The sequence below is a fragment of the Sus scrofa genome, chromosome 1, assembly GCF_054392235.1.
Source record: "Sus scrofa isolate SSC_HxYL_T2T_F1_AM1 chromosome 1, Sscrofa_HxYL_maternal_Yorkshire_Landrace_v2.0, whole genome shotgun sequence".
In the NCBI taxonomy this organism is placed as follows: domain Eukaryota; kingdom Metazoa; phylum Chordata; class Mammalia; order Artiodactyla; family Suidae; genus Sus; species Sus scrofa.
In genome coordinates this window covers 179194791-179218617 of record NC_139383.1, presented here as the reverse complement: position 1 = coordinate 179218617, position 23827 = coordinate 179194791, and the positions used below count along the sequence as shown (strand labels likewise).

Below are 23827 nucleotides of genomic sequence, written 5' to 3'. Positions count from 1 at the left end.
TGTACATATTGAGTCAAGTTTTTTTGTTTTTTTTGTTTGTTTGTTTTTTTGCTTTTTTTTAGGGCTACTCCTGTGGCATATGGAAGTACCCAGGCCAGAGTTCAAATTGGAGTTGGAGCTGCTCGCCTACGCCACAGCCACAGCAATGCCAGATCCGAGCCATGTCTGCAACCTACACCACAGCTCACATCAATGCTGGATCCTTAACCCACTGAGTGAGGCCAGGGATTGAACCTGTGTCTTCAGGATACTAGTCGGGTTTGTTACTGCTGAGCCACAATGGGAACTCTGTTAATGGCTTTGTTTTACTTTATTTTGTTTCATTTCATTTTTTCATTTTATTTGTTTTATTTTATTTTTGGCTGCACTCACAGCATGCAGGAGTTCCCAGGCCAGGGATCAAACCCACATTGCAGCAGTGACTCACACCACAGCAGTGTGACCTGAGCCACAGCAGTGACAATGCCTGATCCTTAATCTGCTAAGCCATCAGGGAACAAACAGTAGCTTCATTTTAATTCAGAGAGAATTGGGTGGAAAAGATATACTGCTTTTGTTGCCATATCAGTGAATCAGTGAAGAGCCTTGGTAATAAACATGTAATATAGTTTAAATATTTATATATTAATCAGATTTATTAGACCATGTATCAAAAGTGCATGAAATATGCAGAAGTAGGAAGAATAGTGTAGTATAATTAACACAGTGAACACCCATACCTCAGATTTAAGTTATTAACTTATAGCCAATCTCGTTTCATTTATGCCCTCACCCCCTTGATTTTATTTTTTATTTTTATTTTTTAAAGATTATTAGCATGATTCATGCTAATGACGTGGTGAGAGATTACATTTCTTTTATTATTTTTATTTTAAACCGTGGTAAAAAACGCAGTTTAACATCATTTTTAAGTGAACCTTTCAGTAATGTTAAGTATATTCACGTTGTTTTGTAAATTATCACCAGAATTTTTCTCTTTCTTTCCTTCCTAACTTCTCTTTCCTTCTTTCTCTTCCTTCCTTCCTAACTTCCTTCCTTCCTTCCTAACTTCTTTCTTTCTTTTACACACTGGGCCACAAGGGAACTTCCATCAGAAGTATTTTATCTTGCAAATCTGAAATACTATATCCATTAAACAACAACTCCCCATTTCTGTCTTCCCCCAACCCCTGAGAACCACCATTCTATGTTCTGTTTCTTTGAATTTGACTACTTTAGATAGTTCATATAAATGGAATCATACAGTATTTGTTTGGGGGAGGCTGGGGTGTTACACTCAGCATAATGTCCTCAAGATTTGTACATGGCATAGCATGTGACAAGTTTCCTTTCTTTTTATTACTGAATCATATTTCATTGCATGTATATACCACATTTTGTTTATTCATTTATCTGTCAATGGACATTGTGTTGCTTTCACCGCTTGCCTATTGTGAATTGCCAATGCTTCATTGAACATGGTGTGTAAATACCTCTTTGAGACCCTACTTTCAGTTCATTGAAATATATACCCAGAAGAGGGATTGCTGGATCATATGGTAGTTCTATTTTTAATTTTTTGAGGAATCTCCGTCTTGTTTTCTGTAGTAGTTACACCATTTTTCTTTCCTATCAGTAGTGCTGAAGGGTTCTAATTTCTCTACATCCTTGTTAGCACTTATTATTTTCTGGGTTTTTTTTTTGTTTTGTTTTTTGTTTTTTGATGGCAGCCATCCTAATAGGTATGAAGTGATATTTATTATGATTTTGATTTGTGTTTCTCTAATGATTAATGATTTTGAGCATCTTTTTTATGCTTGTTGATCATTTATATATCATATTTGGAGAAATGTCTATTCAAGTCCTTTGCCCATTTTTTAATTGGGTTGTTTCTTTACAATTGAGTTATATTTCTTAATGTATTCTGCATATTAACCCTTTATCAGATATATTATTTGGAAATATTTTCTCCCATTCTCTAGGTTGCCTTTTCACTCTTTTGTTTGTGTCTTTATATGTACAGAGGTTTTTAAGTTTGATGCAGTCTTATTTGTCTGATTTGCTTTTGTTGCCTGTGCTTTTGATGTCATGTCTAAGAAATCATTGTTATGGAGTTTCCCCCTATGTTTTCTTTTAGGAGTTTTATAGCTGGATGTTAAATTTAGGTCTTTAATTATTTTCAATTAATTTTTGTATATGGTGTAACATAAGGATTCAACTTCATTCTTTTGCATGTGGGTATCCAGTTTCCTCAGCACCTTTTGTTAAGGAGACTGTCCTTTCCCCTTTTGAGTACTTATTAGCATCCTTGTCAAAGATGATTTGAACATATATGTGAGTGTTTATTTCTGGATTCTTATTTCATTGATCTCTGTGTGTGTGTGTGTGTGTGTGTGTGTGTGTGTGTGTATGCATGTATCTCTATGCCGGTACCATACTTTTTTGTTTACTTTAGTTTTATAGTATATTTTGAAACCAGGAAGTATGAGACCTACACTTTGTTTTTCTTTTTCAAGATTATTTGTTTATTTGGGATCTCTTGAAATTCAATATCAATTTTAGGATGATTTTTCTATTTATACAAAAAATGCTTTTGGAATTTTGATAGAGATTGTGCTGAATTTATGGCTTGCTTTGAGTAGTACTGACATTTAACAATAGTGAGTCTTCCAGTCTATGAACACAAGCTGTCTTTCCATTTATTTGTGTCTTCTCTAATCTCCTTAAACAATATTTTATAGTTTTTGGTATACAAGTCTTTCACTTCCTTGGTTAGATTTTTTCCTAATTATTGTATTATTGTTGATAGTATTGTAAGTAGAATTGTTTTTTAAATTTCCTTTCTGGATTGCACATTGTTAGTGTATATAGAAACACAATTGATTATTGAGTGTTGATTTTGTATCCTGTATCCTGTGCTGAATTTGTTAGTTCTAATAGTTTTGTTTGTTTTTTTTTAACTTGAGGGATTTTTAGAGTTTTCTGCATAAAAGATCATGTTATCTACAGACAGAGGTAATTTTACTTCTTCCTTTCCAATTTTGATGCCTTTTATTTCCTTTTCTTCTCTAATTGTTCTGGCTAGGACTTCAATATTGTACTGAATAATATGGTGAGAGTGAGCATCCTTATCTTGTTCCTGATCTTAGAGTAAAAGTATTTCACCATTGGGTATGATGTCATCTATCTGCTTTTCATATGTGACCATTATTATGTTGAGGTAATTTCCTCCTATTTCCAGTTTATTGTTTTTATCATGAAAGATTTTGAATCTTATGATTTTTCTACATCAATTGAAATAATCATGTGATTTTTGTCCAGAATTCTGTTAATGTAGTATGTTATATTGATTGATTTACCTTTGATGAACCATCCTTGCATTCCAAGAATAAATGCCACATGAAGTTCCCGTCATGGCGCAGTGGTTAACGAATCCGACTAGGAACCATGAGGTTGTGGGTTCAATCCCTGGCCTTGCTCAGTGGGTTAATGATCCAGCGTTGCCGTGAGCTATGGTGTAGGTTGCGGACACGGCTCGGATCCTCCATTGCTGTGGCTGTGGTGTAGGCCGGCGGCTATAGCTCAGATTGGACCCCTGGCCTGGGAACCTCCATATGCTGTGAGTGCGGCCCTAGAAAATACAAAAAAAAAAAAAAAAAAGGAATAAATGCCACTTAAGGTGTATAATCCTTTTAATATACTGTTGAATTCTATCTGTGCTCCCAGTTATTTTGATTATTTTCGAAAGGAATACCAGACATAGCAGTAAGCTAGTAAACGAATAAACAAACAATATAATGGCAGATTTTGATAAGTATTATGAAGAAAAGTGAAACAGGGCAGAAAGATAAAAAGACTGGCAGGAGTGGATGAGGCTGCTGCTGTTTAGATACAGAGGTTTGAGAAACTCTCTGAGGAGGTGATACTTAAGAACCAGGAAAAAGATGAGGGAAGAACCTTTCAGGCACAGGGGACAGCAGAGGTAGGAATTTTCTTAGAGTTCTTGGGAAATAGCTGGGAAGGAGGGATTGAGAATATGAACAGAAGATTAAGTCACAGAGGCTGGGGAGGCTTAGGATATCCGCAGTATAGGAGGGCACATAAATCGCATCTCCTGAGCCTTAGTTAAGCACAGACAGTGACATATACGGCTTTTACTACTTGTTACAGATTTCCTCCTTTCTTTTTATTTCCTTTGTATTTGCTGTCCTATTTCTAGAAAGAATGTGTTTGCTTTGTTAACCAAAGACAGGGGGTTCCCTCCCAGATTTCCTCTGAAGAAGGGAGGAGTCTCTGGGTCCAGCCAAGAATCCATTGTGATGTCTTATGTGATTTGGCGAAAAAAAAAAAAAAAAAATGCTTGTTTCAAAAATGATACATTATGATGTAATCTTATATGTTTTATAATTAGAATATATGCCTCATGTTTTAAATTTAAATAATAGGAAATGGATTTTTAAAAAATGAAATTCATAACAGAATTTTTTTTTGTTTTTAGAGCCACACCCGTGTCATATGGAAGTTCCCAGGTTAGGGGTTGAATTAGAGCTACAGCTGCCAGCCTGTACCACAGCCACAGCAACATCAGATCCAAGCTGCATCTGTGACCTACACCACAGCTCATGGTAACGCTGGATCCTTAACCCACTGAGCGATACGAGGGATTGAACCTGTGTCCTCATGGATACTAGTTGGGTTCATTTCTGCTGAGCCACAGTGGCAACTCCATAACAGAGTTTTTAATTGACAGCGTGGTTTATAGTCTAGCAGTTCCCTCCTTCTCATAAATACTTGTATTGGGATTTTTTGCATTCCCATGAAACAGTTTTCCAAAATCTGTCTTTTTGGAGGAAGTGTAAATTACTCTCATGCTACTGTGGGAACTAGAAGGTACAAAATACCCTGGAGCTTGTGGATATTTGTCACCGTCCTTGATAATGTAAGGAATGTTGGTATAAACATATTAAACATCATAGAGTATGTGGAAAGGTTATCAGCTTTGTCCCCAAATAGGGTTTTATTTACAATCTAGCTCGATGATTAATATGCATTTGTCTCCTTTGGTATTTAATCAGTTTTTTTTTTTTTAAACCCCTGAATCCAGATAATTTGATTTTTCCTCTGATGAAATATTTACTTGTCATATCAGGCAGGGTGCTAAACTTGGAAATTAAGAGTACTGAGTTAAATTTAAAATTTGTTGAAAAGTATTCATCATAATGCAGACTATTTAATGTCTTGGCAGTGCCTCTGGCTCTTCTCATTTAACATGTTAGGAGACAGACTGGCAACAGTTGTAAGCTGAAACCTAGTTGTATGCAGAATGAGATGGATGAGGGTACAGAGAAAATGGAGAAAATCTGAAAGTGTTACTGTGTGTGTGTATATTTGCTTAAATTAAAGTGTGACACATTTGCTTAAAATAGAATTTTATATTCTGTTTATCAAGGTTATTATAACTTCATGATAGATGATGCTAAGACTGAAAATGGTTTTAAATATCGTTTTGTGGAAAAACCAAATTTGTCTTGGTGAAGATATCACCGAGTTGCTTTGATATAATAAGCATGTTTTACAATATGTTTGAGTCATTTTTCCCTAGTAGACCTGAAGTTTATTACTCAGAGGAGAAGCATGCTTTTGCAGTATATTCTTAGCTGCTCCTCTCTATCTATCACTCAGCTGTCAAGTCCTATGGAATCTAAAATAGCTCTTGACCAATGGGAGACAGTCTGCACACTGTTCACAGGATGATTTGGATGTGGACAGCTTTGTCAGGCACACGCACTGGTCTGTGTTGCAGTATCCAGGCGGCAGGATGCAGAGTGCCATTCAGGTTTTCCAGTGGAGTCCCAGCAAAGGAGCAGCTTTGAAAGACAGCTTCTAAAGAATAACAAATAGGAGGAGTTACAGTACCTGATTTGGGGCTGCTCATAATCAAGTGCTGCGCAGCAAGGAAGATAATTTTCAAGCGTTATGAAGGCAGAGAAGGATTCCGAAGATGAAGAAAATATCGTTAGAGATCCAAGCTAAGTGTAGCCCAGCATGAAGATTGTAGAACAGGAAGAGTTGTAAAGAGAAGGACGGAGTCATTTGTCAGGAGTTTCTCTGAGGGTTTGCTCTGTGAGCCACAGAGATTTGTAACTTAATGCGAAGTAGTTTGCTATTAGCAACAAGAAACTAAATCCTTTCTATGATGAACTGTTGGTTTTCTTGTGCTCCTAAGAACAGAGTAGGTATCCCTGTAGTCCTGTGTAACAAAAGTCTTGGTGAGGCTGTTTTGAACTGTGGTCTTTAAAATGCACTGTTTTAATAATTTTGCTTTCTTTGTTTTATTATATTCTCTGATTTATTTGATTAGCAGATTGGGGTTAGTGGTAGAAAACAAAAGTTCTTGTTTCTTTTTCTGGGTTTAAAAAGCACATAATAGAATCTTAATAATTGAGCAGTATTTCTGTTAACCAATGGTAGACCAAAATGGAAAACGGTGCTTGGTGGAGTAGAACTGAAAATCACAGGATAGTATGAGACTTTAATCTCATGTAATTATCTTTTAAAGAGCCTAACTTTGGGATTTTACAATTGTTTTAGTGTTTTAAATAGCTCCTTGCTCCACCAGTGAGTTTGCTTGGAAATAAAGTTGAATTCTAACTGCAAGGATAAACTAATCAATTTAGAGCAAGTATATTTGTGTGCAAAACATGACTTAATCCCTTAGGCATTTGAAAACACAAAGCCTACATCTACTACAATTCTTCAATTTAGAGTCAGTAAACTGATTTTTTTTTTGTTTAATTAAAGAAAGAGGATGCCTAAAATGTAGTTTAGACTTTGAGGCAAAAGTACGGCTAGTCACTGCTCCTAGTTGGCAGTTTGAACTTTTTTAGTTGGAAGGAAGTGGGTCCTTCTCTAGATTAGACTAGAGACAATTCTGAAGTCTGTATAGGTATTTAAACCAGGTATTGAAATGTTAGCTTTCAGGGGTAGGTTAAAATTTTAGTGTATTTATCTTTTTTCATATTAAGTTTTTATTATTTTTCACGTCAAGTGTTTGATGGCTATGTTGCTTATTTAGCTAGAAAATTGGTTGCTTTTTTGTTTGCTTGTTTAGAGGGGATAGTGGATATAAAATAATCATAATGATCAAACATTTAGAGGATATGCTTCAAGTAAGTGATTCATTTTCCCTCAAGACTTATGGTATTTGTAGACATAGGAATTGCTGTGTAAGGAGAAAAATATGTGCATCTTTTTTTTGTTCTGCAAATGATACTGGATTTAATACAGAATTTAGCAATAAGTTTACTGTATAGTATTTTAAAAGACTAAAATCTTGTTTAAATGTATATTTTAGTTTTGGGTTCTACATTTCTACTTACTAAGATGAGGTTGATGTTATTGGCTTCAGAGTGTCTTAAATATATTTTCTCCAATCAAAGCTGAAGATAATCTTGATACAACTAAAATATATATCATGTGATACATTCTTTTTTTAAAAAATTGCCTTTGATCTTCCTTTTAAATACGCATGCACTGACTTTTGGTTGAAATCAAAAATCTTTTTTTTTAAACAAAAGCAATAATTGTTAAATATAAAGAAAAAATGAAAGTCACCTGTGATCCTATAATTTTAGAATTTTTAAGTAGTTAATACTTTAGAGTCTCCCCCCCCCATTTTTTCTGTGTAGAAGTCTCTTTATCCTAATGTATAAGCATAATGATTGCTTTTTCTTTTGAGTGTAGGTGTGTGTGTAATTTGCCTCCATAATTATATTTCCAACAATATCTTTTAAACAAGTGAAGGGTGTGTGTGTGTGTCTTAAAATGTGTGTGGAATTCCACTGCATCTAAGGGTTGTGAGAGACAGATAACCAGAGCCAAATCTGAAAGGATGAGCTGGAGAATAGGAAAAAAGCATGCTGATTTTGGAAGTTATGAATTATGATTGGGCTAGCTGCTTAAGTCATTTAGTGTTCCTGGAGCCTTGACTTTTCTCATCTGTTAAATGAGGATGATAATTCTAGTTAACTAAAAGAGTTATTTGAGTAATTCATGCCTGCCACATGATTGGTGTTCAACAGTTATTTATTTCCTTTTATTGCTCTGAAGGCAAAAAAACAAGACAAAACAAAAAAGGCAGGATGAGAAACATCCATTCTCTCAAAAATATAATTTAAAAATATTTCTTGTATATCGTGTTTTTGAAGGTTTCTTTTTATGAAGTTAGCATAGCAGGGAGAAGGAAACTTGGGATACAGTTGGGAACTGAGTGATATATTATACAATTCTACTTTCTCTTCTCTTTTGTTCTTTAGAAATTCTTACTAATACATATAGTATGCTGTATTTACTTTTTTTTTTCCTTTTTGTAGCATGCAGCAGATTGGAACAAATATGATGACCGATTGATGAAAGCAGCAGAAAGGGGAGATGTGGAAAAAGTGTCCTCAATCCTTGCAAAAAAAGGTGTGAATCCCGGCAAACTAGATGTGGAAGGCAGATCTGCGTAAGTATTACTGATGATAATTCCATAAAGGGAATTTGGTAGATACCTTGGTGTATAAATGAAATTTGTGAATTATAGTTATCAGCAGTTGATTTTAAAAGTCTTTATCAAAACTCATACTATAAAATCTTTCAGATATCACTTTCAAGCATTATAATTTTGTCTAATAATTATTCTTAATTTGAAACATTGTCAAATGAGAGGGAGAATCCTAAAATACACTGACCAGTGGTCATTTGAGTCTAATGACAAACCACAGCCAAGGTTATTTGGTGCATTTTTATTTGGTGCCTTTTTTGCTTGTAAGTATTTTTAGTCCTTATCGTATTTGATTCTTGAAGTGGCCCTCTAAAAGAAGTAGGAAAAAGTTTATAGAGGTTAAATAAATTGGTCTAGTCTCATTAAAAGTCACAGAACTGGAATGTGAATCCAAGTTTTCTGTCTTGGAAGAATTCTGTAGATTACATTGCCTTTTCCTCTTAAACCTCAAACCATTTTTATATTTGGGTAGCTAATTAAAATCAGAATGTTTAGGGCAGTAGAGAGGCGGAATAACCAGTATGATTTAAGGAGACATAGGTAGTGATCCTACCCTTTTGTTTTTATGTTACTAAGGACTACTGGCTTGTTTATATGTGTATAATCCAGGTATCTTTTCTCCCACCCCTCCCCAGTCTTCATCATTTCCCTTCCTGTTGAGGATGGGGAGCAGTTGAGTTAAAGGTTAGATCTAGATTCTGTTACCATCCTCTATAAATACAGCAATTATAACCTTATCTCGGAAACCTTCCAAAGTTAGAGGTGAAAAGTCTCATTTCCTAAAATTCCTCTCAGTCTTATACTTGCATAAGTTTTCTTTTCTTTTTTTTTTAAGTTATCATAACTGGAAACAAGATACTAAATATAGAAATGAATATTAGGAAGTAAATAGTTAATGTCTGATGTAGATCACTACCTTAGAGGACTTAAATACTATAGTAAAAGCAAAGCATGACTTAAAAATTAAGTTGTTTATAAGAGCAGTAAACTTTAAGAGGTTCCAGTTTTTTTATACTGTTTCAGTTTTATCAAGTAGACAGTTTGAAAACTATAGAAAATTTGTTATTTTGAGTCCTGCTTCTATTTTTGGTAAATTTTAAGCCATTTATAAGGCCCACAGTATAAATAGTGAAAATGTAATATCTAAAAGTGACTTTTTCTTATTTCTTTTTTCCCAAATGTCAGGATGTTAAAAGATGAAAGGATTCTTTGGGATGAAAATCTTCTGTGAAACCTTATTTCTTCAGTTCTATCCAGCCATGCTTTGAATGTTTTGAATGAATGGTTGCTTAAGTTTTTGTTTAGATTTTTTATCTAAGGGTCAGTTTTGAATGATATTATTTGTATTAATGGTCAGAGTTATGAAAATCTGATATAATTTGATGAATTATGAACTTCAGTTTGTGAAACATTTGAGTAGTATTAGTCTTTGAAGTTTTACTGTAGGAAGAATTCTTTCTGGGATTTATAGGATAAAATATTTTCTTTTTGTTACACACAAATTGAATTCTTTCTTAAAGCATTTTATATTTAGTCAAGTATAGGACACATAAATATAGTTTCTGTAATTATAAAAATAATTTTATTTTGAATGATTTTTTTATTTTTAATTTTGAAACGTAAGTCAAAGATAACATTCATAACCTCCATCTAGCTTCAAAATTGAAATATTTGAGGCCTAGCTGTAGTCACTGAAAGTATCTATTTTCTTCCTGTTCACCCCTTTCCTAGGGTGTAGGCCCTTTGCTAATGCAAAATTGGGCAGATTCACCTAGAATCGTCACTGCCACTTAGTAATGGATTCCAATTCTTGTCTTCCCATCCCCTCAAGCTATCAAAAGAACTGTTCAGCCTCCCGACTATTGTCTGTGGAATCAGCAAGTACTCCTAGACAAAAAGTAGCCCCAAGTACCAGACTCACATCTCTGGGCCTCTGCCTTCCCTGTGCACTGAAAAACTAGGTTTTTCACCATCTCCTTAGTTCATCGATACCTTCGAGCAGATGTCCTATTTTTATGCAGATTTTTTAGTTGTCCTCAGAGGTGGGTAGTGTCCAAATTACCTGAATCTTCTATTATAAAAGCAGAAGTACATGTCTTATTTTTAAAAAGAAAACTTAAAGTTGATTTTTTTTAACTGAAAAAGAGTATTTCTATCAAGCAGTTTTCCAGATTTCCTTTACAACTTTATGCATACAATTTAATGCTGGGTATCTTCTTTCTGAAGCACATCTACTATTTATATCACATCGTCATTAATCATTGTAGATTTGCTGTGATTGCTGCCCTTTTAGTACATCATCAGTATAGTGTTATTTTGAAGAAAGAAGTCTTCCAAATTTTGTGAACTAAGAAATGAAGAGAAGCAAACAAAAAATGAAATCTATATTGTTAGAAGACTAACAACCTTTGCTTGAAGGAAATTACTATTCCTTGAAAGATTCCCATGGTATGTTCCATAGCGCAATTCCCCACTTCAATGCTGCAGAGAGATCCATACCCTCAGCCTTATAGAAATTTAATTCTACTGTAAGGAGAACTTTTGACTATTAAGAACCACTATATTCCTTTTTATCAGAAACAACTCTTTCTCTCTAATTTAAACGATATGCAAACCTGGTTTTCTTAGTAGTGCTTGATCTCCAGTTTGCGTTTATATCCGTCCTAATATTAACAGAGGCATAGCTAAATGTTGTGATATCTAGGAATGAATTTGCAAGCCATCTCCAGATCTTGTCTTTAAGTATTCAATTATTCAAACATTTGTGGGTCCATCATCTGTCTGGTCCTTTAATTGGTTCTGGGAATATAATAGGAAGCAGAACAGACAAAAATCCCTGCTTATATTTAGTTAGTCAAGTGGGAAGAGATTAATAGACCATAAAGAAAGTAAGTCTTGAGCTTATATATTAGAAAATGTGTAGTTCTATTTAGAATAATGAAGGCAGGGATAAGGGAGCTAGGAGTACTGAGGTTTCAGGGAATGGGGAAGTGTAAAATTCTTAGAAAGTGTGGTTAGTGAAGACCTCTACTGGGAGTGTGCTGTCCATTGTGTCTGAATTCTGGCACCTTGCTGAGCCTTTATCTCTTGGCATCTTCACAAGTTGTTGTGCTTGTTTAGGGTCTGAGTTCAGTGTCCTTTGCCAATGAGTCTTACTCTGTTTACTTAAGTGTAAGTTCTAGTGTGCACAAAATATTTCTATAGATGTTCGCTGATTAAGAAAGTATTAGATGATCAAAGAATCAATGGGACATCTTATCATGTATCTTGAATACTCCATGGCTTAAACTTATTATTTTATTTTATTTTTATTTGTCTTTTTGCCTTTTCTAGGGCTGCTCCCACGGCATGTGGAGGTTCCCAGGCTAGGGGTCAAATCGGAGCTGTAGCCACCGCCCTTTGCCAGAGCCACAGCAACGCCGGATCCAAGCCGCATCTGCAACCCACACCACAGCTCACGGCAACGCCGGATCCTTAACCCACTGAGCAAGGCCGGGGATCGAACCCACAACCTCATGGTTCCTAGTCGGATTCGTTAACCACTGCACCACGACGGAAACTCCCATAAACTTATATTTTTAAGTAGGCTTAGCTTGCCTTATTGAGAAACTTGTTCTGTTCTGCCTGTGTGTGTGAAATTTCAACCAGCCACATAGGGCTCTGGGTAAAAGAAAGAATCTATGTGGCAGTCCTTGGTACTTTGGGGGAAGAAGATGAGGCCAGATCCTTTATGGCTTTCAAGCGTAGCTTAGCTTGTTGTTTCAAAGACTTTTCTATGCCAGGTTTAATTTGATAATTCTAAAGAGACAGATAAGTGTTTTGATCTGTCTTTGGCCTTAGCATTCTGCCATAATTTCATTTGTTTTGGTAGTTTCAGTATATTTGAAACTAAGCAAAAAAACCTGATAGAAAATTTTCAATGCATGTATTAAGGTTTGAACACCAGTGCCTTTTTTATTGAAATAATAAACTATAGAGGTAATGATATTATATTTTCATTTTATAATTATAAAACTATTGAACATTGAAATATTCCATTGGTTCTAAGTAGGTGTTTCTAGAAAGTATTGGCCCCCTATGTAAATTTGGATTAAAGCAAGTTTTTCAGTAATACGGGATAAGGTTCTTTTTTCTTGTGTTAAATATATAGGTGTTCTAATGCAGCCTTTAAAATGCGTGTGTATGTGTGTGTGAGTGTGGAATATAAGGTGATATTAATGTAACATTTAAGTTGGCCTTGGGTGGTTACCATGGCATAACAGGTATTTTCTTTTTGTTTAGCTTTCATGTTGTGGCCTCAAAGGGCAATCTGGAGTGTCTGAATGCCATCCTCATACATGGAGTTGATATTACGATCGGTGACACTGCAGGTATGTTTGCCTCCATGGTTAGTTACAAAGCAGAGAAGACAAACATTGTCCACTGCTTATGTTCTTAATCAGACTTAAATGTGATTTACAAAGAAAGGACCTTCACTTTCTGTTTTTAACTAGATGAAGTATCGATGCGGAGGAGAGGGCAAGTACCAGGGATGTAGGAGAAACGATGACTGAACAGATGAGCAGCTGGGGATCTGAGGTCTAGTGCTGGCCTTGGTAGTGTTAGAGGATCCTAAAAACTCGGACTTTAAAGAACCTTTAGGGGCCTTTTAGTTTTTTACATTCACACACTATTCAGTATACAAATCCTTGCTGTCCTGAGGTCTTTTGGCTTTTGGTTAGACATTGCTTGTGATGGGCTAACTGCCTCATAACAAGAACATCGCCAACAGTGATCATAACAAGAATAGCTGACACTTATGTAACATGGATGTAGCTACCCTGCTGAGTGCATCACCGGTATTAACTTATCTCAACCTCACATCAAGCCAGGGAGGCCGTGAGGCACTGAGATGCTAAGTATTTTGCCCCGGGTCCTTCAGTGGATGAGTCACAGTCAGAGTCTGTGTTTTTAACCATTATGCCTCATGAGGGGAGCTGTTCTGTGGTTGACTACCTATATTTATTAAGAAGTTATTTCTTTCTTCTTCTTCTTCTTCTTCTTCTTTTTTTTTTTTTTTTTTTTTTTTTGTCTTTTAAGGGCCACATCTGCAGCATATGGAGCTTTCCAGGCTAAGGGTCTAATTGGAGCTATAGCTGCAGGCCTGTGCCACAGCCATAGCAATGCGGTATCCAAGCCACATCTGCAACCTATACCACAGCTCATGGCAACGCCAGATCCTTAACCCACTGAGGGAGGCCAGGGATTAAATCTGATGGTTCCTAGTCAGATTCTTTTCCACTGTACCACGACGGGTATCCCTAAGAAGTTATTTCTTATAGACACTTTAAGCCTGTCTCTTACCTGATCCTCTGCTTAAACTTTGTCACACCTATGGCTATCTTTTAAAATCTTATAGCATAATTTTGCACATCACAAGAGAGACTTTTAAGTATTTGAATATAGCTATTGCTTTTCTTCAGTGATTGTATTAGTTTTCTATTCATCTGGACAATCATTCTCAATTCTCTGGGACTTTTGGCAGCTTATTTCTCTGCACTTCTACTTTGTTTTCCTATTAAATGTGGGCATTGACCTAGAGCAGAGAATTTCCTTAACAACTTTAGTGTTTTATTCTATACGCCATGTATGGACAGATAAATATAGTAATGTTAACCAGCATTGTGTTTAGAAATGGAAGAAAAGGGGAAGGAGGAAAATCTCACTAACTAAAGGTACATCAAATTTTTAATTAAAAACCAAACTCCATTTATTTGCCACCTTTGATTAAACAAAATCCTATTTATTATATATATGTTTTCCATTGATGTAGAAGAATGTTTATTTTTAGAAATTTTGGACTAATCATACCTTTTCAGAACTCATAAGACTTTCTGTTTCCAGTTCAAACAGTGTCTTATTTTTCTCTGTGTTCTTTCTGCTCTTGATATATTTGCCTAGTGGCCAGTCTAGTGAGTTTTGCTCTCCCTTCTTTGTTGCAGAGGAAGCTCAGATGCTTTTCCAAGCTCAGCAGAAATCATTTCATATGTTGCATTCTGACATACCCTGCTTTGCCCATTTTGTCTTCTGTTTTTGCTGTTGTTTAGTTATATTTTTATTTAATTTGTTTAATTATGTTTTTCTTCAGAGTTGTCCCTTCCTAAGAACAAGGACCTTGTCTCATTTACTGTTATATTATCTGCTCTAATCCAGTTATGGATATCTGATAAAAATTTCGTTAATAATCTTTTTTTTTTTTTTTTTTGTCTTTTGTCTTTTTTGTTGTTGTTGTTTGTTGTTATTGTTGCTTATTTCTTGGGCTGCTCCCGCGGCATATGGAGGTTCCCAGCTAGGGGTTGAATAGGAGCTATAGCCACCGGCCTACTCCAGAGCCACAGCAACGCGGGATCCGAGCCGCGTCTGCAACCTACACCACAGCTCACGGCAACGCCGGATCGCTAACCCACTGAGCAAGGGCAGGGATCGAACCCGCAACCTCATGGTTCCTAGTCGGATTCGTTAACCACTGCGCCACGACGGGAACTCCTGGTTAATAATCTTTACATATTTTGCCTTAACTCCTTTATTTGCTAGCAGTACAAAAGTGGATTGAAAATAACCAGAGTTCAGTTTAGTTGTTTTGAGGTATTTGTGACCCAGTTTTTGCCAGGCATATGCCTTTGGTGTACTTCATGGTGGTGAGCTCTAGATGTGATGGTTCCATCATTTTTGCTGCCGTATCTCAAGTGGCCAGATTTGGTATTTCCTTAGTCCTGACCTGACATTTTTATGTGACCAAGTTTCTGTGGTATTTTGTTGAAATAAGGGGCTGTTGCCACTGTGTGTATTCCTACCATCCACTCCGTGTTCTCTCTTACGTCCCTTGTAAGCAAGCACCAGTCATTCTAGTTACTTTTCACAGCATAAAATAGTTCTAGAAAATCTGTCTGTGAACAATAGCCAGTTCAAATTTGAAATTGTCACATGGGATTTATTTGTAACTAGAAGATGTTTAGGAGTGGTTGAATATATTGTATCTGTTAAAAGGTCTGGACTCACTGCTTTTTGTTTTAGAATCTGTTAGCTACACAGAAGTGATCAGACCTAGGAAAACTTACTGACATATCTAAACTCATATAAAACTGAATGAGAGCTAAAACTCAATTTATTCCTTTAGGATGAACAGAATTTAAATTACTTCTTTTCCCGCAGAAAAGTCTACTTGTGAAGTCCAGTCATGTTTAAAGAAGTTTGTGAAGTTAGAGGGAAATTAAGAGCATTAAAGATTGGAAGCTGGAATAGTCTGGTGGAGCCCTTATATTTCTTATATTTTTCACAATTCAAGAGAGATGTATGTGTAAAGAAGTATTATTAGGAGAAATAGTGTTTAGAGGCAGAGTGTTCTCTGCAGATTACCTTCTTCAGTACTCAGAGTTAGCCTTCCTGATTATCTGATAAAGCTTGTCCCTCCCCCCCTTGTTTTTTCCTTTATATTTACATATTTTAATCATGTATATGAATAAGTTGTCTGATTTTCAGAAACAGAATCTCATTGTAAACTTTGAATTTTAATTGAAAACTAAAAAATTCAATTTTAAAATTTCAATTTTAGTTGAAAATTAACATAAAAATTAGTTAGATGTTACCCTTTCTCTTTCCTTTCTCCATGTTAGTATCCATACTGCCTATTTGGAAATGTTATATGAAATCTAGCTATCTTTCTTTCCATCCTATCCCCATTTCTTCTTTTCCACTCTTCCTCATTCTCTCCCTTCCCTCTTATGGCAGTGTTTAATTACTTATTCTGTCTCAGGCACTATTCCAAGTATTGAAGACAACAGTAGTGAATAAGACAAAATTCTTGCTCTTCAATGAGCTTTTATGTTTAATTTTTCTTTCCACCTTTGCTGTGTTAGTATGTGCATTATCTCTAATTAAAATATGAAACTGAAACATCTTAGAAACTTAAAGCATGTCTGCAAATGAAGTAGTCTTTCAACTGATTTTGGAAACATTAGTCATATTTCTGTGGAAAATTCACATATGAAGAAGGTAACCCTTGTCATGTATTTAAAATTATTTCTTTTCCAGGGAGGAATGCTCTTCATCTGGCTGCAAAGTATGGACATGCATTGTGTCTACAAAAACTTCTACAGGTAGTAAAATTGGTTAATACTTTGACTTTTTTACTTTGACTGCAAATAAATATGTTTTTCAGTGTGGTTTTGGAGTTTGAGATCAAAGAAAATAGGCTAGCTTTGACTATCAGCTTGCATAATATTTTTTTCATCGTCTGTGAAAGAATGTGAACAATAAAGAGCACAAACTCTGAGGGAAGTGAATTGCATAACTTAGTGTATTAAAAATAAACAACAAAGACTTGACCTTCCTGTTGACATTAGCTGGAGATCGGAATTTTCTGTTGTCTGGGATATGACTTGAGATAAAGTGATACAGCATAGGATCTATATATTTCTTTATAAACATCAATAACTTGGACTACAAAATAATGTCATTAGTTAAGCTGGTAATCAGGCAAACATAAAAGTCTATGAATAATGGGCTAAATTAGGTTTTCAGTTAAAGGGTCTAGGCACACATTTCCTTAAACATGTTTGCCGCTAAGTTTCACAGCAGAACTCATTGGTTTTTTCTGATTCAATTGTTCAGGTTTTAACTCTTGCTGAAAAAACCCCAAACAATAAGTTTCTATGGCCCATGGCATTGTAATGTACCATGTGTTTTCCTGTTTGGTGGGATACTGTTAAATTTACAGTATAATATTATTATATTTGTTGCATGTCAAAATATTTATGGCTTGTCTAGTATTCTTTAGAGTTTTTGATAAGTGGAATATTTTAAGATTAAATAACAGCTGTTTGAGTCTCAATATTTAATTTGAAAATAAAACTTTCATAGATTACTAAATTTCTATGTTTCAACAGTACAATTGTCCCACTGAACATGTAGACCTGCAGGGAAGAACTGCACTTCATGATGCAGGTAAGCAAAAGTTTCACTTGGATTTACACAAATGTTTGTTAAATTGGCTAGGCGTTTAAATTAATTTCAAAATTTATCATGCATATATTTGTATAATTCATGAGGAGGCAGAATGTTTGAATTTTTTATTTATTCAAACTTGAAACTTATTAGATTGTGTAGTTTAAAAAGATTCATTCAGCTAATATTTACAGGCCAGTTTGCTGGATACTAAAAGCCCAAAGATGAATAAACCATAATCCTATTCTCACAGAGCTGTAAGTACCATGTGTATGTTTGGAAATGGTAGGATAAATGGGAAGGGGGAAGAGTTTTCTTTTAAAAACTGTATTTACTTCATTAACATGTTTGAACCTCATTTTCCTCATCTACAAAATGAAGTTAATAATACAACTGCAGTAGTGGTTATAACTGAATCATGAATAGTGCCTGGCATGTAGTCATTTCTTAATTAATGGTGGTGGTGCTTCTTTTGATTTAGAAGTGTCAGTGCTGAATTTCATATCACTATGATGTGCTCTGTTTTAAAAGAGATTTATGCTAGTAATTTCATAGATTTTATTAACCATGTGGTATATCAAAATTTATACACATTATTCTTTAGGTATCTTAAAGAAAATGCTTAGAAAAAAGTTAGATATTTAAAGATTTTTGGAATGTAAGGATAGTCTGACCCCTGATGAGATTCCTCTAAGGCTGAAATTCCTAGTTAACTAGAAGTTCAAAGGATTAAAAAAAAAATTAATCAAAAAAACCCTACTCTTTCATGTATATAGAATATCTGTGGTAGATTAGAGTGGTCTCTGTTAAAAATATATTAGACTTTAAATTTCCTTCAAACATTGGTACCTTGATTTGCTTTCTTTTTTTTTTTTTTTTACATTTTATGTACTTTTATGATAATCTCTCACACAGTGTGTTTTTTTCTTTTATTTTGGTATAGAGTAGCATTATTTGGAAAGCATTTTTACATACATTATCATTTGAGCCTCACAGTGACTCTTGTGAGTTCCTATAGTTTTATTTGTTATTTTATATTTTATGATAATTTGCATTGCTATTTAATTAAAAAATAAAAACATTAACCTAGATTTATAAAAAATAAAAATACAAACCAAGAATTCATTACCAAGATTGTATAGTCATCGAATTATCAGAACAAATTTACAAATTAAATTTAAAATCATAAAAAAATACAATTTATTTTTGTAGTGCTAATTTTTTGTGCTTGATGGAAATTTTAAAATGATCTTTCTGCTTAATGAAGTACGAATGAATGTCATGTGATATATCTATTCTACCACCTTTCCAGTTGTTTTTTAAATCCATCAACCCTATTAATAATTATGTTTTAAAATTATTACAATATTTTTGTTACAAACATGTAAAACATAAAGTTAGAATATTGTGTTAAAACACATAATACCCTTCATCTAGCGGTTGTCATTATATGGCCAATCTTGATTCATCTATACCACCACCCATTATTCTACTGGCATATTTTAAATCAAATCTGAGACATCCTATGATTTTATCCATAAACAACTCAGTTTTTATCTCTGAAAGATAATGATTCTATTTTGTAACCTAAGTGTAATACCATTATCACATCTAATGCATTTGAAAATGTTTTCAATGTCATGTAGTCAATTTTCAACTTTCTCCAGTTGTTTTTACTTTTTTAAATGTTTTATTTAGGTATAATTATTATATAAAATTGTATGTAATTATCACATAATGTAATATAACAATGTATTTCACATAATTAACAATATGATCTTACATACTTTAAAATATATTAAGAAGATAGAATACTTTGATAGGTATTCTCACCTAAAAACCAAAAATGAAACCCAAACAAAATACACACATATATAGACAAAAGGACATAAGGAAATTTGTGGAAGTGATGCATATGTTTAGTACCTTGACCGTGGTGATATTACAGTGTATGCATTTGTTGAAATGCATCAAAATATGTACATTAAATGTGTATGATTTTTTGTATATTATAGATTTTATTATCACTGTTTTTAAAACTGATACAAACTGAACCAATGTAGGTGAAGTTAGAATGAGCACTATGTTGATGTAATAAATGAACTCCAATATCAGCTCCTTATTAAAAAAATGTTGAGAGGAATTGGTTGGCAGGTGGCTCATTCATAAACTGAATTCTTTCCATCCTGTTGCTCCACTTTCCTCTGTTATCTTCCTCTCATCTGCTCATGGAGCTTCTACTCATCAAATTATAGTCACATCCGTGTTCCAGCTAGCAGGAAGAGGAAAGAGAATAGGAGAGCACATGGCCATAGTCTAAGGCCCAGATCTGGAAGTGGTAAATAGCCCTCAACTCGTAATCGATCTATGGGCACAAAGTCAGTTAGTGGTATTTATCTGCAAGGGAGGCCCAGAAATGTAATCTCTAGGTACTAGTCATGTCACAGCTGCTACACCGTAGATTAAGAGAAGAACTGGTGACAGATCGGTAACAATTGCCACAGTCCAGTCCTCTGGCCTTCCAAATATTCCTGCACCCTCTACTTCCCACATATAGAACTTTTATCCCCTCCCCAAGGGAGAAGATACATAACCAATCCAGTTACTAAAGCCTCCTCAAAGACTGGGATTTCTGTGTGATGTGCTCCTGTCTCTTTTTGGCTCTGAAATGGCTCTTCATGGTCAAAGAAGAGGGATCTGCTCCTCACAATGTATAGTGATAGAGCAAGATAAGTAAAATAAAGACTCGCTTTCAGTAAAAGGAGAACTGGGAAACACACAGCAGTTACTAGTCAGTGGCAGATATCAAATGCTGCTGAGCGAAACTGCAAAGGCTTTCGACTGAGGTCTTGGAGTAAATTTTTTGGTTAACTCCTCCAGGTGCCCCCTGGTTCTCTTTTCTGGAAGAAATCCCTTATCACTGTGGATTCTAGCTCTGACTTCTGAGAGCTTCTTACTTGTTCATTATCCTCTAGGATCACAGGTAGACTGGATGTTGGAAAGCCCTCTATCGAGTCAGCTTAAGGGCAGGAAGTTACTAGTCTTAATTGACTAGGCTTTTGGATTTGGGAATAGTATATTTCCTCAGAACCTTGGTAGGTTTCTGGCCTATTTGTTGCCAACACTTCCGTATGCCAGGAACCATTTCCAAAGTTGTTTTCTGGACATAAAGTTCTTAACCCTCTTTTATTTCTTGTCTTTATTACTATACTCATGATTTTCTACCTCGTTTTAGTACTGCCATCTCAAAGTCATCTGAAATAATAGTCTTGAATGGGAATATAGTATTCGCAATCTGATCTTTATTCTAGTACTGAATCTACTGAATCTTTTTTTTTTTTCCCCCTCATTTGTCTGTCTTTGAGAAAAGTTGTAACCAATGATAGTTTTATTTCTTGCTGGTCTAGAGAAACAATTGGCTTCTCCAACCTGTGAGGTCCCAAATATCTAGATACTCTCTATTCCCTTCCATCTGTGTTCATAACTAATTCTAATTTGACCTCATCTCCTTCTTATAATACCTTCCTTAAAGCAGTAAGCAGCTGTCAATATGCACTAAAATTTGGCTTTTCTATTGCCTCACCTAGAAAGGATCCATAGTCACATGATATACCTTGTAAATTAGCACAGATGATAGATCTATCAAATGTTTTGCCACAGCATGAGAAAAATCACAAGATTTGTAGACTAAAATATGTTTGCTGACCACCTAGTTTCCAACCACTAATCCAGTACCATATAATTTAAGTTTTTGTTACAGCAGCACTGTAACAATTTTTACTCCTGAATAACAATTTTTATCTTGGTTAGGGATAAGGCTACACTGCTGTGACAAAATAACATTGGCTTAAAAAAAAAAAAAGGAGTTCCCGTCGTGGCGCAGTGATTAACGAATCTGACTAGGAACCATGAGGTTGCGGGTTCGGTCCCTGCCCTTGCTCAGTGGGTTAACGATCCGGCGTTGCCGTGAGCTGTGGTTTAGGTTGCAGACGCGGCTCGGATCCCGCGTTGCTGTGGCTCTGGCGTAGGCCAGAAGCTACAGCTCCAATTCGACCCCTAGCCCAGGAACCTCCATATGCCGCAGGAGCGGCCCAAAGAAATAGCAAAAAGACAAAAAAAAAAAAAAAAAAAAAAGCACAGAATTTCCTTCTTGCATGTCATAGCCTGGATGATCCACTTGGCTTGTGTCTCTGCTATATATGGTCATTCAGGGACCCAGATTTCTTCTATTTTGCAGTTCTACCATTGCCTGGGGTATTGTCCTCATCTTTAAGGCTGAAGCTAATATCAGGCACCTGTTTTCCTGCTAATAGGAAGAGGAAAGATTATGGAGGAATGTATAACTACTTTTTAAAGCTCTTCTCAGAAAGTAGCACGCATCCCTCCTGTCAGATTTCACTGGCATGATCTAACTCATGTGGTCATGCCTGTGTGCACAGGGGACTGGGAACTGTGGGCCAAGTGAGCCACCCTGTGCCCGGCACAGTTTTATTACCATGGAAGAAAGGGTGAATAGTTGGCACTCTCCATCATAGTACCTTTGGTATGGACTTTACATTCCAATGTAGTATAACTCTGGAATTTTTTATGCTTTACATTTTTTTCATTCTTATTTTTAATTGGGCCTGAATGATTGCAGTTTTACAATTAATGTATTGTTTCATTTATCTTTCTTTAAAGATAGATTATATATTTTATAGAAAAGACTTAAAGACAGCAGAAATGAAAACTTTACTTGATTTTTTTTTTAATGCATGTTTGGTTTTATTTTATTGAATTTCCCCAAAAAAGAAAGAAGAACACCGACCTAGTACTTTTTGTGCATATAACCTAGTATCAACTCATAAAACTTTTATGAAAACTCAGGGAGAGTGTAAACACGATCTTATGTCATGAATTTAACAATTTTTTCCTGATGCTAATATGAAATCTACTGTTGGTCAGAGAAAAAGCATCATGTGACTTTATAATAGTTTTTAGCAAAATGACCCTGCTTTTTGCAACATGAAGGGCAGATATTGCAGTCTCTGCTTTGAAAATGAAATATAAATTGTATGAGTCATACTTTTTTTCTATTTAAAAAAAAGTGTGATGCTTTAAAAAAAAACAACAACAAACAACTGAGCTGACACTTCAAGGATTCAGTCAGTTATAGCCATATTTTAAAATATACTATAAATAGAAAATTTGTTTGATTTTCATCATCAGTGTTTGTTTACCTTCACACAGAAGTATGTTCTTATCTTCTGCAGGGATGACAGTATTCCTTGGTCCTATTAAACTAAACTAAATTTACAAGACAATCTTGTTTAATCCATTTTCAGAGAGAAAATTGATGCTAATAATGCTAAACTGAGAGTGAAGGATGTGAAGCTTGGTACTTTAGGGACTGAAGAATTTAGGCCTTATATGAACCTGGCAAAACACCACGTGTTACCAACAGATGTTCACCATTTATCATTTTCCTTTGTTCCTCATAGCCATGGCAGACTGTCCTTCTAGCATACAGCTGCTTTGTGACCATGGGGCCTCAGTGAATGCCAAAGATGTAGTAAGTCAGCTTATGTTTATTCTCATTTCAACTCACGTATTCTAACCTCCGTGTTTCGGGAGATTTGTTGTCTTAATTCTGTCTTACTTTTCTTCTTGCTTAGGATGGGCGGACGCCACTTGTTCTGGCTACTCAGATGTGTAGGCCAACAATATGTCAACTGCTGATAGATAGAGGGGCAGACATTAATTCCAGAGACAAACAAAACAGGTAATTCTTTTATCACAGCTCCCCAGACACCAGCTGGATGCACAGTGATCCTGAAGCTCTGCTGCTGTGATTTGGCCTTTTCATCCCCTGTGGTTCCCCCTCCTGGGAATTAGCACCCACTTATTTTTCATCTGAGTCAGCTGAGGGAGAAAGAGAGAAATAGGGGATGATGACAAACTCAAAATACAGGCAGTGATTATTGGCCTGTGTTTGGGTCAAAGGACTGAAGAAAGAGGAACTATATCCTAGTTATTTTGAGCTTAAAAAAAACCCTTAATGAAATGGGCTTGAATAAAGAAGAAAAATTAAAAATTGCATTTATAGCCTACTTCTTCATTAGTGAATCTTTTGAGAGTAAAGTGGTTTCTGGGTGTCCTGAAGTTGATATGTTTCCGTGTAGATGGTCTCAAGATGTTTGCTTCCTCTCTGCCCAGCTCAAGGCCACTGCCTTTTCTGAAACTGAGTTCATTTCTGTACCCCAATACAGATTCCCTTAGTTTCTTTCTGCATCTGAATTTGGTGTTATTTTAGTTGGTATGCACTAGCAGTTTCTATCTGTA

At 35.3% G+C, this 23827-nt stretch overlaps 1 protein-coding gene across 3 annotated transcripts in view; it reads left to right on the top strand.

Moving 5' to 3' along the window:
• The window catches only part of UACA (uveal autoantigen with coiled-coil domains and ankyrin repeats), a 98661-nt gene that overhangs the window by 45831 nt on the left and 29003 nt on the right, over positions 1–23827 (top strand). For all 3 annotated transcript variants that reach the window (XM_003353467.5, XM_005659879.4, XM_084979566.1), the window contains 6 exons: positions 8352–8485; positions 12806–12894; positions 16595–16659; positions 17449–17506; positions 22987–23057; positions 23161–23267. In XM_003353467.5, coding sequence (XP_003353515.3) covers positions 8352–8485; positions 12806–12894; positions 16595–16659; positions 17449–17506; positions 22987–23057; positions 23161–23267 — 524 coding nt within the window. The remainder of the gene's footprint in view (positions 1–8351; positions 8486–12805; positions 12895–16594; positions 16660–17448; positions 17507–22986; positions 23058–23160; positions 23268–23827) is intronic.